At 39.9% G+C, this 16,902-nt stretch overlaps 1 protein-coding gene across 2 annotated transcripts in view; it reads right to left on the minus strand.

Annotated features, from left to right (window-relative positions):
• Nucleotides 1-350: 350 nt before the first annotated feature.
• FYCO1 (FYVE and coiled-coil domain autophagy adaptor 1) overlaps nt 351-16,902 on the minus strand; it is a 53,381-nt gene continuing 36,829 nt past the window's right edge. Inside the window, exons 15-18 of one of the 2 annotated variants that reach the window (XM_067291378.1) lie at nt 8,424-8,519; nt 6,251-6,461; nt 4,780-4,889; nt 351-4,299 (exon numbers count right to left, since the gene is read on the minus strand). In XM_067291378.1, the coding sequence (XP_067147479.1) occupies nt 4,224-4,299; nt 4,780-4,889; nt 6,251-6,461; nt 8,424-8,519 (493 nt within the window). In that variant the 3' untranslated portion in view covers nt 351-4,223. The remainder of the gene's footprint in view (nt 4,300-4,779; nt 4,890-6,250; nt 6,462-8,423; nt 8,520-16,902) is intronic. The other variant, XM_067291379.1, reaches the window with a different exon arrangement.

Raw genomic sequence — 16,902 nt, forward strand, 5'->3', positions numbered from 1 at the left:
TGGTGGATGTGACCTTGCTGGGGAGGCAGGGCAGCCCCAGTGGTGCTGGGTGGTACTGTGGTGCTGCGCTGCCTCTGGGGACCAGCCTGTTCCCAGTCTCTGCGAGCCCCGAGCACATGGCGACACCGCCTCTAGTTCGGGGACCAGCTCACTCATACTAATTTAAGGATCTCTGCTGCTGCTGTGTTGCACTGCATAGATGTGCCCTTCGTAACTCCACCAGCATGACAAACCAGAGGAACAATCCTTATTTTCTAGGATTTTCTCCTGCTCAGAAGTAGATCACACAATGATCTGATTTATGTTCAAGGCAAAGCTATCTCTACAAGATAGAAAAGTGACATACACTCTTAATGATATAGATTTTTATTTATTTAATTCCTGAGGTTAAAAAAGGAAAAAAAAACCATCAAAAAAATCCCAGCACACAATCATCTATGTCCCTGTAACTGTACAAACACTGGCATACATAAATCTTTTTTTGCCCCTTCTGGAACGTGAAGCTTGATGTGAACAGGCTGTGCAATCCTTTGGCAAGTAAGAGCAAAAGATGTTTCTGAACAAGTTACAATATACATGATTGAGCATTATTAAAACTATAGTGCAATTTAAATTTTTAAAAAAGGAGCAAAGTCAGGCTTTTGCAGCTTTGCTACTTTGTAATGCAGTAAACTCTTGTGCAATACATGTCAGTGATTTTCCCTAAACCAATGTGGAGTAACATTCATAGAAATTTAAAGGGACACTGTCATTTTCTCAAAGCAACTATGCTCTTTCCTTTGCATAAACCTCTGAATAACAAAAATTATTACCCTCTACTTTTCTAGCTCCCAGTTGTTTGTGCTGTCCCCAGCATATACTCTCTTTGCCACATGAATGCAACATCCCCTTAAATTAATTTCATGATCAATTTAAAACATTTCTTTTCTCTTATTTGCATTGCCAGGGATGGTCAGTTCATAAAGGCCCCAATTCAACAGAGCACCTGAACATCTGCAGGTAAACGGATGCATCAGTGTCACTGCAACAGCTCACATGCACAAGTGCTTTCTGAACTGGGCTATAAGGTGCTTGAATGAGATCAGTTCTTGTAGGAACCTGTCCTTGTGGTAAGTCCTGTGTCGGGCTCCCGCGACTCTGTTAATAAATGGTCTGAGATGATCAAACAAAAGGTCAGATGACAACTTCGTCACCGTCTTCTTGGCACAGCCTCTGAGGTGGAAAAGTGCCCCTCTTCTAGGTTACCCACTGGGATTCCTGTTCTCCTTAAACAGTTCCTTTAAACACTTGCACTCTTGTTCACTTGTTGTGCTTTGCCATTTTAAATATTTCCTCTTTTGAAACTTTTTCTCCTTCTTAAATACTCTTCTCCTTGGTTAGAAGCAAATAATTTCTTTTTGTCTGTAAACTACAGGTTCTGGCTCCCACTCTTCTTCTTCTTTCAGGAAGCAAAGAAACCATAAAACTATTCTCACAGGGCAGGAAAATCTGAAGAAAAGGTACTCTAAAGACTCAAAGGCTAAATAAAAAGAACTCAGTGTTTTTATTCCCCTCCCCATTACTGAACAGGACAGAGCCAATTACTTTAAGAATTACATAAATGGTAGCTTAAAAATATTTGGCACAGGATGCAAAAAATGTTAAGAGCTAGGATGCAGAGAGGAAACCCAGAGGCAACTCTGTCAAACACTTTTGAGTAGAGATAATTCAGATACTTCTGAGCAGGTAAGTCATATTTTGACCTGATATATTTGACAGTGTCCCTTTAATTTACATTTGGCATTTTAAGAAAGATATCCTAGTGAGATTAGTATTCTAACTAAAACAACAGCAAAGTGCTTTTAAAAATCACACCTACAAGCTTAAGGAAAACTGCAGCAGACTTCAGTTACAGTTCTGTGAAATTGCATAGCATACGGTACACAGTATTCCATTTTTAAGCAATAAATAATCTCTTATTGCCTAATTAAATATAAAATATAGCTTCAACACTGAAATATGCCATAAATCATGAACTGATCAGTGCATTGTTATTGCCCACTTCAGTCTCTTGTCCATCTCATTTTAACGCACACAGCCAGGTAAGGGTTTAACTGTGTTGCGTCCTGACCCCACAGGAGTAGAAGTAAAGCAGCTTGCACCTTTCCTTTCAAGAGCACATCTCTGCTTGGCAGATGCTGCACAGCATCACTTAAATATTGTGAAGAGGCATCTAAAGGGAAGGGAAAGTTGCCAATGAGCCAGACATCCCAGCTGGAGAAGCTCCCTGATTTCAGCTTGGTGCCACCCCGAGTGCAATTTGTTCTGTTAGAAAGCCCTGTATATGCAACCTAAAATCTGCAGGACCCAGCAAGGGGAGTCATTCTTCCACCATCTTTTTCAAGATCAGTATATTTATATCGTGTTAGTGACTGGCATGAATGACCACTAGCATTTAGTTTTATCTGCAGTCATTACCTTCTTTTCTCTCCTATGATCAGAAATCTCCTTCTATCCCAGCTGCTTATATTTAAATATCAAACACTTGTCTTATGATCACTATCTTTTAAACAACCAGGCTCTTGCTGTACAATAAGATCTCCTATGGGTAGTGAATTGGACCAGCAATATATAAACATCAGCTGGACCCTCTAGACTTCTTCCCCTAGCTGAGCTGATCCCTCCATTCCCTGCCCTTGTTTTTACATTTACAAGCTTGCCTCTGCACTTTCTTTCCTCATCCCTCAATTATTTGCTTCAGCTTGTACTTGCTATTCTTCATCTCCCTCATGTTTTATTTTCTGTGTCCCACCATGACCCTTGTGTATCAGCAATAGTTGCCACCAAGAGTCTACAGGCTTTCTGCCAGGCTGAGCTCGTCTTCTACCAATTGCTGCACTAAAACCTCCCAGGGTCTGAAGTTTCCTTGGGAGAAGAACAACATGGGAAATCAGACATATCTAAAATTATGATGAAGGCTGGTCGGGAGAAACTGCTTTTCTCCTTTCTCCTGCCAAAACAGTTTGCCTTTCCATCAGAAAACAGAATTTTTTAACCCAAAATCTGCTTTCAGATATTTTGACAAAAAGTTGAAATTCTATATAGAAAGCAGACAGTTTGCATGGAAATTTTATATAAATTAAAATCCAGTCTTCCTTCCCTCAACAGGCAATATGTTTACAGCCAGCTCTGTCCCCAGATTTGAGATGGAAAATTAGCAGTTTGCTATGGCCCAGCAAATACTGAGAAGCAGAGATGAAAACAAGGGTTAGGAAATGGGCAAAATACACTGACACAGGATGGAGAGCTTATTAGGGCTGGATATGCATTCAATTTTGGATGGACTTTTTGAGACTGTTTCAAACATTATTGCTACCTTCTGCTTGGTCTAGAGGAAGACCTCCTTACAGACTGTGCTTTCCTGTGAATGCTGATGACTAAGATGCTAAAGCAGGAAAAAGAAATGCTCCTCTTCCTAATATCACACAGTGAGCGGTACTTTATTCTGCAAATTATACTCCTGATTCTGGCACTGGTACTCACCTTAAGTGCTGATTTCAATGGATCAACTTACAGAGTATGGTGAGCAGAAGTGGAAGGAGTTGGTGCTTCATGTTTGATTGTTTTGTAATTGGTAAGCAATACAAGAGGATTTTTAAAAGCCAGTTAAGACTTATGAAATCTTAGCCCAAAATGTAAAAAACCCTCTATATTTGCTGTTTATAAAATTTGAAAAAGACAAAAAATTCTAGATGGATTACAATATATGCCTGCAAAGACTGATGTATTACATAGCTGTTCTGACACTACGAGCAGAAGAGCAAAACAGAAATGGGTCTGTTTACTCTCCACTGAAGAGGTCAATAAAAATAAGCATTTTTCTTTAAGTTTCCTTTTGAAATTTTTTTGGGGGGAAGAAAAGTCATTCAGTTTTGAGTAGAGAATTTGAGTTTCCATTTAGACAGCCCCTCCTTTGTTTTTCTCCCCACTGAAAAAAATTTAATTGGAATATTACTTGACCTGTTAAATCAAGCAAATTAGCTTTTGAGCAATCTGTACACAGTACAGAACCATTAGTGTTCCTAAAACGGCTTCCTTTTCCTAGTGTGTACATGTTCTCTAAGTGTGTTATAACTATTGCATAGTTTCAAAGTCTTCAGACACAGTGGTAATCATATTGCTTGCATATACATAAATAATAGCATTTCTTAAAAATGTAATTAAAAATAACAGTATTTTCAAGGCTATGGAAAGTCACTTCCATCGTAGATGACAGGTCTCTCGACAGTCAAGAGATAAAATACTCTTTTTGAGATAAATCTGTTGAGAAAAGAAACCGGATGAGATGATCATGTTAGCTGAAGTCAGCTAGTCAGAAAGTCTTAACAGTGTATCCAATCTTTCAGTTTACACTCAGGCTTTTGCCTGAGTGGGGTTTTTACCCCACTTGTGGCTGAAAAAAAGTTTTGTCTGCAGGAGGGCTGTCAGGTCTGTTGTTTATAAAATGACAGTCTTGACTAATTTGACTTGAAAAGAGTCACAAATTACTTGCTTACTTCTGTTTACCTTCTCAGAGGTCAAGACTGAAGAGTGGAATTATGCTATGGTGGGGGCAGGGAGAAAAAACAAGAACAAGAACCAAAACTCAGGCTAAAGGTCTTTAGGCAAGCTGGAACCAATTTCTGGTACTTACTTCCTAATGGAAGTAAGTCATACCAGTAGAAGTAACAGTATATCTCATCAATTCCACAGTCTGTAAAACAAAGCTTATTTCATCTTTTACACTCAGCTAGGACCTACCTAGAAAATGTGTTGTCAAAGATAAGCATGTAGATACCAGAATTTCTGACTTTCACCTGCCCTCTGATAGTTTCCTTATGTGAGTTGCAGCGGGTCATAGGAATAAGAACCTGGAATTAAATACAGATCAAAATGAAACTTGTTATTTGCTCTAGAAGTTGACATTTGCCTTCAGAAAAAATTTAAACCTGAGACATCTTGAAACCCCCAAAGTGCATAAATGCCTTCAAAACTATATTTATTTTTACTGATTAGTATTAAAAATCCACCCAAACTAAAGTCTCATAGCGTGACACCCATTTTCCTTTGACAACCTTTTTCCAACATTAAGCTATGGCTATAAATCTCAACTTTTGAGAGAGAATCAAATTCTGACCATTATGCTGTTTATCAATGTAAATTTACTAACATCAGCAGTGCTACATTAGACCTATACAAGTATATCCAAGAGCAGAATCTAGCTAAGTATGTTTTTTACAACATCCTTTTATACTCCCTGTACTATAAAAACAAGCTTTCTCAGCAAATCTTAACTGTTTGCCTAAATTCATAGCAAAACTGGGTGTAGCCTAGGGTGACTAACTTGCTGTAAAAGTCTATTGAGCACAAAACCCAGGTGGTTTTCAGCTCAGCACAACAGCTGACATAGATCAAGGTCAATCCTATACAACCCAAAGCTCAATCAGTCAAATACATCAAGACAGAACCATTATTCAGTCTGCATTAGGCCTTCATATGAAGAAAACAGAGATTTTACACAGAGTTAAGTATACTGCAGTGAATTAATTCATGCTGTATAAATGACTGTTTCCCTGCAGTGAAATCACAGCCTTAGAGCACCCCCTAACATGGTGGATTGAACCAACAGCTGCCCTGTTTTCACTAAAACTTTGCAATGAGCTGAGTAATGCAAATTCACTTAAGGCACAATCCTCATGAAATACAGGCAATGCATATAAAAAAAATGGTGCCCGGGGCACTGGCAGGGTGATTTTGCAAGATGCGGGCACTCCATCAAAGCACTTAAGTATGTGCTTAACTAACTGAAAAAAGCACATATAACCCAATCAATTCATCTATTTCCTTGTGGCCTCTGCTTAAAAGCCTGACAAGATCAGCCTTAAGCAACTTGCAAAATAAGTAATATTGAGGGGGGAAAAAAGAATTTTGCAGGCTTGGGCATTTATTTTTGCTTAATAACAGTGAGTGAATTTCAAATACGAACAATAGAAGCTACAATGCTTTTCAACTCAACTTTTCCAGGCAATATTAAATAATTAAATGCATCTCTGCCTTCAGGAGAACTGTAACTTAATTGGAGAAAAAACTTCCTAAGATGCAATAGCAACTGTAACTCTTGTGGAGACCTCCTAGCTATACTGACCAACTCCACGAGGCAGCTGATCGTACTGTGCTACAGTTTCTGAGGTAGTAAGGAAAGAGAAAACCCACTGGGAAATAAAGGCCTTACTTTGCACTGATCCAGTGGTGCTTCTTCTGATTCTTGGTAAACAACGCTGAAGGATATGCTTTTAGGGTCTGATGAAAATATCCAGCTAATTGTTAGGCCTGTCTCTGTCACGGTGATGGGAATGATACTGTAAGTGCTGGATTTAATGAACAGCTCTCTGTTGCCTTCCCCAAAATTTAAGATGTCTTCCACTGTAAGGGGTAATTTTATCCTGGAAGGGAGAAAAACACAATCACTTGAAGAGATCCAACCTCATTATTCAGGCAGAAACAATAAACATTGCTTTTTATTTTCCATCTATGTCAGGCAGACTCCACAGTGACTTTGGGGCAAGGCCACTAAAAAAGTGAGCCCTGGATGAAAGCAAGAACCACAGAAAAGATGACTGATATCAAGCATTTCACTGCTCTGGCAAATGTGGACTTTATTCACTTATTTATTCCATTTTGACCAGAAAAAGCTAGTGCTTGAATTAAGCTTTTTAATTAAGAGTTACCATGATAAAAGAGTCTGCTGCCCTCTATTGTTCCTTTTAAACACAAACTGTTGTCACCTAATTTACTTACCTTTCTAGATACCATTTGTGCAGGAAATAGGGAGCAGGGGGACAAAAGGGATAGATGGATTGAACGTGAACAGCACTTCTCTTTAGATTTTCTGGAGCACTTAATGCTAGAGCTCAGACTGCTTTACCCAAATAAGCTGCAAAAAAGCTGACTCAAAGTACCTCCAATCACAAAGGAAGTTCTCAGTGCCGAGATGTTCCTGAGTCCCACAGCATTTTATCAGCCTACCACATTTGGATGATTTATTTCAGACTGCAGCGAGCTGCTTAAACAGGAGAATCGCCTTCTTCAGGGGAAACCTGCAATTTCTAAGAGTGGAGGATCTCACCTATAGTACCCTAACTAAAACTGATACAACATATCACTCTTTAGACTAGGTAAATTGTTTCCCGATACAACATATCACTCTTTAGACTAGGTAAATTGTTTCCCAAGTAATGAGCTCACTGTAAATCACAGTACTGTGGTATGTTTGTCAGCAGCTATCAAAAATCAACACATTTGTCGGAAGATAAATGCACAGCTACCACAATGATTTCTTGTTCTAGAGTAAGGAAGAATTCAGTTTCCAGCCATTACTATGCAGTGCTTAGGGATTAAAGTTGATCTGTTACGATAACTATTGTACTCTGGCCAAAGAGGAAGCTTTATATTAAGTTTCACTTATCTCATTAGTTTTTCTTCCTAGGTGAAATGACTGCTATCATGTCTCAGGTGATCTTTGGCTTTAGTAAACTAATGATCACTCCTGTTTTTGCCCTACTGCCCAGATATGATTCTAGTTACTGCTTCATTTGCCTGGTTCTCTGAATAGCAGCAACAAAACTGAAACAAGGACCAATTATCTTCTTGCAGTCAAAAGTCTGAAACCTTCCCACGATTAAGCCAAAAATTCAAAGCTAGGCCTGAGAGACAAAGGGGAGTTTCTCCAAGTTATGGGGGTTTTGGTGCGTTAGATTTCCCCGTGGCTGTGCAAGTGATGTGCTGTTTCATCACTGCACACAACTATTAATTTCTGAGCAGTATATGTGCAGAGAATTGTGTGCACACAGTTCACAGACGTTGTGCTGAGGCTCAGCTGAACACTTTATGCTGATGCATGCATCAACCAGAGTAGGCAGGACAGTTTCTGTGAGGCCGTGAGGGCCACCAATAAATAACAGGCCATGAATTCCCTCCCCAGCACAGAGGGATGACTAGCACCATACTCCCTGACTTCCCCTTGCAAATGCTTCCAGAGATGACTAGAAGTCCACAGTCCTCTTCCTAAGCCTCTTCCTGTTCATGGCACCTCCTGCAGTAACAACAGGAAGGAAGTTTTTCTGATCCAAAATCTCTGCTCTTTCTTTTTTTGGGTCAAGGATCCCAATCTCTCCTTTTTTCCCACTTGCACGACAGTTTTGCAGAAGTGAAGAGAGAGGACTTGGCTCATTGCTGCTGCTCTGCTTAGCTGAGCTATGCTCTCTGCTGCTCCTCAGACCAAATTCTGCCCTTAGACACAAGCAATCAGCTCTTGTGGGAGTCTGCAAGGTTTGTGCTCACATAGCTGATATTTGAGTTCAGCCTTTATTCTTTCAGTCTGGTAGTGATGAAACTGTTCTGCTTACATGATTTCTCCCGACTTCAACAAGCATATCTCAGCATCTTGAGCAACTTGCCACTCTTCTGATTCATCAAAGGTTGAAGAATTACATGTGCTGTTTCTAGGACAAGAGAAAAGGAAAACTGTTATTCTCTGGGCAGTATGTGATCAAACATTGTCTGCTTCCTGATGTCTTCCTAAAATAGAAATGTTTTGGTAGCCGTGATGCCAAATTCTAGAATTTTTATTTTGTGTGTTCTAGAGACAAAATTGCCCTGGGAAAAACTGCAGCTCCGTTCTGCTAATTGCTGTGCAAATATACAAAACAGTTCCTATTCTGGTTTCATGAGCAAAGGGGAATACATCCAGAACATCTTTTCAATAGTCTTGAAATGAATTCCCTGTTGAGACACTGCCAGGTTTTAAAGCTTCCCTGATAGGCAGAAATCTTGATAGAGGGCAGACACAAGAAACACAGTCTGGACTCTTCTCTAATAAAAAATCCACACAGGGATGTGACACTGGTCCTGGATTTGATCCATGAGGTGTTTTACAAATATATTGTCCGGTTCCTTATTCTGACAGTGGTACTCAAAATACATATTATGGCTGTAGAATCACTATCATATATCTTCTGTTCATATGAGAAATACTGGATGATTCGAACAGGAGTACACTGCAGAAACTGTTACAGGATGAGAAAGTCACATGCCTCCTCCCCACCATCATGTGTACAGGAGACTGAAAGAAGTAAATGGAAGAACCTCCCATCCACTCGCTGCCTTGAAAGGGGTGAAAACTCTGGAGGCGCAGTGAAGTAGCACCAACTACGAATTACAGTGCTGGTGCACAGAGAGGTAGGATGCAGAGAGGAAAAATGAGTTTGAAAGTTAGTGAAAAAATGCTGAGAGTTTCCAAGTAAGTTAGTACTTCTCTAAGTGATATTTACTTGGTTTCTCTGCATCTCAGCATGTTGATAACTGAGACAATTAGGCTGTCGTTCTCCCAGAAAAATTTCAAGGATTCTTATGTACAGGGAACCAACCAGTTAGTTCCTTCCAAAAGCCAGTGGGATCTAAAAAAATGTATTATCACTTATATGTGCTTGTGAACCATCAAGCATAATCAGGTAGCAAGGCTATAACTCTTATGCATATAACTCTTACGCATTCTGTAGATCAACTCTCAAAACCAATGCAAAGTTTATCATTTCTTTTAAATTCTAAAGGACCTTGCTCTACAAGCAGCACTGCTGAGTAGAAGAGCATGAGAAAACATGTCCAAGTAACAGCCACTTCTGCTGGTCATTAACAGAGTCTGAACATGCTGTGTCAGCACACACAGACATGTGCAAGTTTTGTGGGTTAACACTGTTGGTTGAAACCAGGAAGAATTTACTGTTCTGACCACAAATTAAACCACAAACACCCACTGTATGCAAGCTTCCCGAACCTATAAAGCAATATTGTCTGTGGATTTCATGTTCTCATATTCCTGTAGCTTCTTGGACAACTTTTGACTTCCGCAAGTCATACTACTATTGTTAATACCCTAAGGAGACAGCTGTGAGCTACAAGGAAGGCACGGATCTGTGACTGAGAGCCCAAACCTGAGCCATAACCAAACATTCCCTGCAAGTGAAATGCTGGAATGACATAGTACATGTTTCTACATAAGGGCTGATTAACAGAACATTTATGAAAATATTTAGAAACTGATACAAATAATTTGTTTAATTATCAAGTACCTACCTTTATAAAACTAGATAAGAAAATTAATAAAATATAGCTTAAAAACCTGTATACATTTTGTTTGCAGTTAGTGTGAACTGTGATAGAGACTTCATGCTGTGATCCACAAAACTCTCCCTTCCCATCATGATAGGTATACAGCCTTAATTTCACAGCCTTGAATTCATACAGATCAAGAGACCTTGTGGAGAAGAGAAAAACTCCATGATTTATTATGCAATGCTATTAGTTCCATAATTAATGCCACTTACTGCCCTAACCAGCAAATTCAATGCACCTACTCGCTCTATGCTATGGGAATGCTAAGTCCCTACTTTGTCTCTTAAAATCAAGTACATTACAATAATAGAGCAAATCCTCCTTCTCTTTATGATATTCCATTCAGTCAGATGGTCTAAACTGATGTCTGGAAGCACATGTAAAAGGCACAAGAAACAACCTGGTGATTTAACTGGAGTTCTTGAGTCCAGCTGACAGGAGAATTTACTCTTGTATGATCTGTTCACACTAGGTGGCATAAGAGCATTAAGAATGCTCTTATGGCTTGCAAGGTCCCCAGCCGATACATATGCACCATTATATACACCTTGGGTACAGCTAATAAAATCCAGACTGTTTTTCTTCCTTTTTTTTTTTTTTTGGTTAAGTGAAATGAAGAGACCATGAGCGTGCCACAAGCAGGAAGAACTGAAGCAGGAAGAACTGGAAAAGACACTATGACAAGAAGAGGACACTTCTGGTTCAGAAAGTCCTTGAGACACAGATTGTTGGAGGCTGGAAGAGCATTCTGAAGAACTATCACTTCATGCCTGTCCTGTTCTTATGTTCTTCTTCAGATACCTGCTGTCAGTCACTGTTCCTCAGCTGGATGGCCTGGCCCAGCCTGGCTGTTCTTATACATGGAAAGTACTTCTTACAACTGATACTAAAAATATTACGAGGAAAAGCATGAGAGGTTTTAGGGGTTAGAAATAAGAAGTCCCTTTCAAAATTCATACCTGAAAAAAGCTGGTTCAACTTCACTCTCTGCAGTTTTTTGGGTTTTTTTTCCACAAGCACCTGAGTTCAGGCTGCCATAGCTAAGTGTCTGAGATGCTGGCTTCAATGGGCTGAGCACTGAAAGCTCATAAGCTGTCTGGCTGCTAGTAGCACAATCATTTTTGAACAGAACTTCAGTCATCCAGGGTCAGAACCATACTGAAATTTTGTGAAAGCTGGAAACTTGGAATGGAGACTGGAGGCAATATGGAGCCCCTTACAGCTGCTTAGCCCAGCAAGCACCTCTGCAAATGTCTCTAATGCCAAGAAACAGTCAAAGGAGTTATGCTGGAATGCATTAATATTACCTTGGGCCCTCCTGTTACCTATCAGGTCAGACCCATCCCAGACACCCGAAATCGGTTACCCTCCTCCTCCCCAACCCACGAAGAGAAAAAGGACATCATGTGTAGACAAACCAAAGGCTGTCCCCTGCCTTAAAATTGCTTGCGATCTATCTGTAAGACCACAGGCAGCTGGTGCATACAGAGAAAGCTTAGGAAACAGTCATGACAGAGGATCTCTGTGCACCAAGTGCCAGCATGCAAAATTTCTTGAGATTTTTTTAGTAGGCATTGTGATTATGGAAGAGGTTTAAGAAAGGCCCTGAGATGAAGACAGCTTTCAACTGTCAGTCAAATGCAGCACTCTCAAGAGGTTCAGATAATAGGTTTCAAAATAAACAGCTTGGGGGTTTCTATCCGGGTGCCTCCAATTCCCTTCCCCAGTAGGAGGCAGCAAACAGACAACCATCAGAATCAGCACTCGAAATACTGGTAAGCCTCTGCCCCAAAAGATCCTAAATACTGTACAGTCACTGAGGTCACAGCCAGCTCCATGTGTAATTCCAGCTGACTTCAGTTGAGAGGTATTTGCTCTTAAAAATGAGCTGATTTCACTGTGATACTTTTGAATTTTCTCCTCACTCAGTTCTCTGGAGAACATAACAGTGCCACTGAGACAGAAATACGGGAGAGGCGGCTGCCAGGGCCTGCTGCCTGGGTTTACCCTGCTGCCCCCAGGCCCTCGCGGCAGAGCTGCTGCCCAGCCAGGACCTCTGCGGGGACTTCACGATGGCACAACTCAACACTATTCACAATGATCAATCCCTCTGCAGCAGCCACTTCTACTGTCCTCTCCCTGAGATCATCTCCTGCAACTCAACTCTAGTTCTACTGAAATTCCTGGGTTACAGTGATAATTCAGTCATGCTAGGGCATCCCACAGGCAAACCCATGAAGGTCACGTGGTCTCACAGAGCTGCAAATATGCAGATGCACACGGCAGCAGCCCTCACTTATCCCATGCTTTTCACCTGGAGAGGGGTGTCTTAGAGCAGGCCATCAAAAATATTTTATGGAAACACAGTTTATGAAACAAAGGGGGAAACAGGTCAAATTACAGTTAGGCTAACCAGCTGAAATACAGCATCTCTGAGTTTCTTTTGATTCCCAACACATGCTAAAAGGTTGGGTATTATGCTGATATCGCATTCTCCCTTGGTAATGGGTTTATTAGTGGTTACACAGAAATAGATGATTGATCCCAGGGTGCCTCATGTATGGCTTAGGGTGAGCAGAGGCAGGGAAGCCCTGCTCTCCAGGGAAGGCCATCTCCACACACAGTCTGAGAAGGGAACATCTCCGCTTGCTCTGGAGCCACCAGGTTCAACGAGGTTACTATGAACTACATTGACGGACTAGCTCAAATCATGTCTCCCTAAGTGCCCAATTAAGACATTTCAAAAAGGACCCTGAATACTTTCTGTTTTGAAGGCATTTCAATGGGCCTGGTTAGCAGAAAGGGCTGACTGTTGGCCCTCTACAACATGGTGGAAACCTTTTGGCGGACTGGGACAGTCACACCGTTACAGGGGTACAAATGTTACTACATAGCTTAGCCACTGCTTTATTGCACTCATACCCTATCCTGCATCTGAAAACAACTGAAAAATCCCAGGTAGGTGTTACAGGCTATTGTTCCCCTTTTTGACGGGAGCACTGTGTGTATAATTAGAGCCCTGCTGCAGGTTTGTTTCTCCAAGGCAGAGGAATTGCTACCACATGTTATGAAAAGCAAGGGGGAACTAAACATGATTTTAAATAGCATTATGGGGCCACGCATGTCTTGTACAAATAGTCTTCTTTCAGGAGATGATCTGTAAGGTTAAGTCAGATTTGTTGTTTGTTTTTTATACACATTTGCAGGTATCAAATTCAAGTCCTCAGAGGTATATCTGCAGGCGTACGGCTTTACAGGATCAAGCCCCAGAAGCACTTGAGCAACTGTGTCATCGACCTCTGCAAAGATCTAACTGCATGGGCTAGCTGCTCTGAGTGCTGCCATCCTCTCCTTCCAAATCTGTACAGTAGAAAGGCTACTACTTTTTTCCCCAACCACTGCTCCTGATGAGGAGTCTCCCAAGGGTATCATGAGCAGTTAGGCTCACTCAGGGAGCAAGCACTGCTGATAAACTGCTGATAAACCTAGGAAATTTTTAAATGTATGGAGGCCTTCTCAGCTTCTTTTGTTGTCTCTGAAATAAAATCTAGCACACACACTAACTTTAACTAGGACTGAACAAAGACTCATTTGGAGACAGCCATCAGCACAATATATTTCTAGCCATCTATGTTCTGCTCCTCTGAAATGGACAAAAATAAAGCCTGAGAGAAAAGTGTCACTAAAATGTTTTTCCACCAGAAGAAACATAAGAACTAGAAAAAAAATTTAGAAAAAACCAGTGTTGTCCAGTAGCTGTCACAAAACATGCACGAGTAGCTAAAAAAAGGTAAGTGGTAGATACAGATTAATATTTAATTCTGCAAATAATTTTTCAAAAAAAAAATCAACTTGATTCTGGTCATTTCAGTAAAATGAACATGTGTAAATGAAACACAGATATTTTCCACCAAATCTTGAGAACACAGCTTCTTCGTACTATTGTTTCTGTAGCAGTATCACTCAAGAATGCGTATCAAAACAGAGGAGTAATTTCACATCACGTTGTTTTGGTCAACAACTACAAAAGTTGTGACGAAACAGCACAGGCTTTGACACAGATAAACGAAGCAAACTGCTGCTTTCAGATTTCCTCCGAAAGATAGATGGCTGCAGTCCCCCAAGATGTGACATTGTCTAGTAAGTGACTATTTTCTTGACTTTAGGTGAATAACTAGAGGGTAAAAAAAAGATTTAAGATTGAAAAACACTCAAACTTGAAAGATTTTGTTAGTATTGTAGGTATTCTCCATCCTGAGGTGCAAAATTTAACAGAAAGGGTACATTTTTTGTTCAAACTAGTGAAGATGCTGTGTTTGCATTAGCTTTGTTATTAAATCTTTTTGGATGTCCTGGTACTGCAGGAGTTCTTTGGTTTACATTTGTTAAAGTCCTTTAGAGAATTTTTTGGGGTATCTGAAACTCAGAGAAACTCCTCCTTTCTATTTATGCTCAAGAATCTGTTTTTCCAGCTGGTATTTACTTGAAAACCTCTTCTCTCTTCCAACAAATATATATATGAGACAAACTCCCCTTTTCCAATTAAAATCTTCAAAACCCATTGTAGTGAAAATGGATGATTTTTAAGCAAGGCACATCACATGATGCTGACAAGCATTATTTAACCATTCTTCTGTTTATAGCCTATGTTTATAGTCATGGCAAATCATTCTGTTTATTATTATTATATACTAAAATTACTTTTTATTTTGATTTATTAAAAAAGAGTGGTCTATATTGGCTTTTCTGTTTGGAACCCTATGAAAAAAAGAAATGATAAACTGGCAAGATCATTACTGTTCTTTACACCCTGCTTTTCAGACAGAGCTACTAAAGCAGGACAGCTGACCAGCACAACAGAAATTAGATCACTGAGACCAAATGGCAAAAAGCCCCTTTAACAGTGAGCCTACATGCTCCTGGCTTACTCAGTCCCAGGTACTTTAAATGCCCAGAGTGGTGGAAATGATAAGTAGCCTTCTTCTGGTGACAGGAGTAGAGCTATCTATGCCAGGATAATCAGAGTAGCCTGTTCTGACTCTCCATTATTTGTGTGCATTTCCATTTCTTTAATTTGAAAGTCAGCTGTAACAGAACCAGACCTCAAAACAAATTCTGTATTGACACAATGGACATTATATGGCTCTCTTCAGTTCACTTTTCTATCCATGATGATGTTCCTATCCAAAGTAAGTTTCAATTAACATTTCAGATCTTTTTAGAACCTAAACAAACACTTCCTCCATTTGCTACTCTCGCAATTCTATCCAAACAGACTGCAACAACATTTTCCTGCAAATAAACTCATCCTGCTCACTGACCTCATGGCCATGGAATTTTCTTCCCCATCCCTCCCTCCCTCCCTATTTAATACAGTGCTTTCTCCACTATTTCACTTCAGGTAGAAAGATTCTCTCTTTTGGGGAAAACTGGAACATCTTCATCAACAAGGCATAGCAACTCTGAAGTTTGAGACAACATATAATGCAGATTCTAACTTAGGTGTGTAAGTAACAGGCAGTAATACTTTAAGAGTTTCTGCCTAGAAAAAAATATCAGCTATGATAATAACGATGCATCATGAATAAATCAAAATTTCTTAAAAAACAAAAAGCCCATAAATTATTAGTCTTTCTTTCTCTTACAAGTTACCATCCACTGAAAAAAAGAAAGAAAAAGCTTACTGGTCTGTGTTTTATTGGACTGGATAGGCTGGTCTACACGAGGTAAGGATCTGCTCCTCCATTTTTCATTTCAGTACCAGCTTATACATACTGGCAGCGCATTTTCAGTAGCAAAGCTTGAAAATACTTGGCAGAGGTGGTGAGCTGATCCAGAAACAGCTCAGCCTCATAACAAAGAATTAGCCTTTAGGAGAGCCTTATTGAACAACTCAGAACTGTAACTTCAGCTAATAGGAAGCACAACGGTTGAGATTAAAAAATATTTTCAGCTTTAGCAGCTCTTTCTCGGTTCCTTATTGCTCTCTAGCAGAAAAGACATTTGGCTTAGAACTTTCTACTTTGGCTTCACCTCAACTGCAATGTTAACCTATTTTTATGCGCATAGGGCTACTTTTTTTTTTTTTTTTTTTTTTTTTTTAAGTGCAGGGCATAGTAATCAGTCAGGCATTTGAGACTCATTTTTCCTGAAGGAGAAGGAACTTACATGCTTACATCCAGACAGGAACAACAAGGAAAAGAAAGAACACCAAAGTCTTTAAGGCCTTTTCATGAAATGAAAGTAACAAATTTTTAAAATATCAGGTGAAAGTTCACTTTCAAGGACTCCCCTTAATCCTTTGCTATCTGTTTGATGGTGTCAGCCATCCAGCCTCTCTGCTAAAACATGATTCATACACCCTGAGTTTAAGAGTCCAATTGAAAAATGTGAAGAGCATGGCACGTTAAAAAACATTTTTAGCTGAGAAAGATCTCTTCCATGGTAGCTGTTCTCCATTAATATACAGATTTGCTCATGTCAGTACAAAGGTAGCGTGTGGGGGAAACCAGAATATTGAAAGCCACTGCCTGCCATTGGTACATAAACAAAAATCTTTCACATCTGCAGTTCAAAAATTATCCTAGCCTGGCCTCCACATTAAATCAGTAGTAAAACTCCCATCTGCTTTCACCAAAACCATATTAGGGTATTATTACCTGAATGTAAAAATTCCTACAAAGAACACTAATGTAATGTGAAAAGAAGTTTGCT

Source organism: Apteryx mantelli, chromosome 2 (genome assembly GCF_036417845.1).
Source record: "Apteryx mantelli isolate bAptMan1 chromosome 2, bAptMan1.hap1, whole genome shotgun sequence".
Lineage (NCBI taxonomy): Eukaryota > Metazoa > Chordata > Aves > Apterygiformes > Apterygidae > Apteryx > Apteryx mantelli.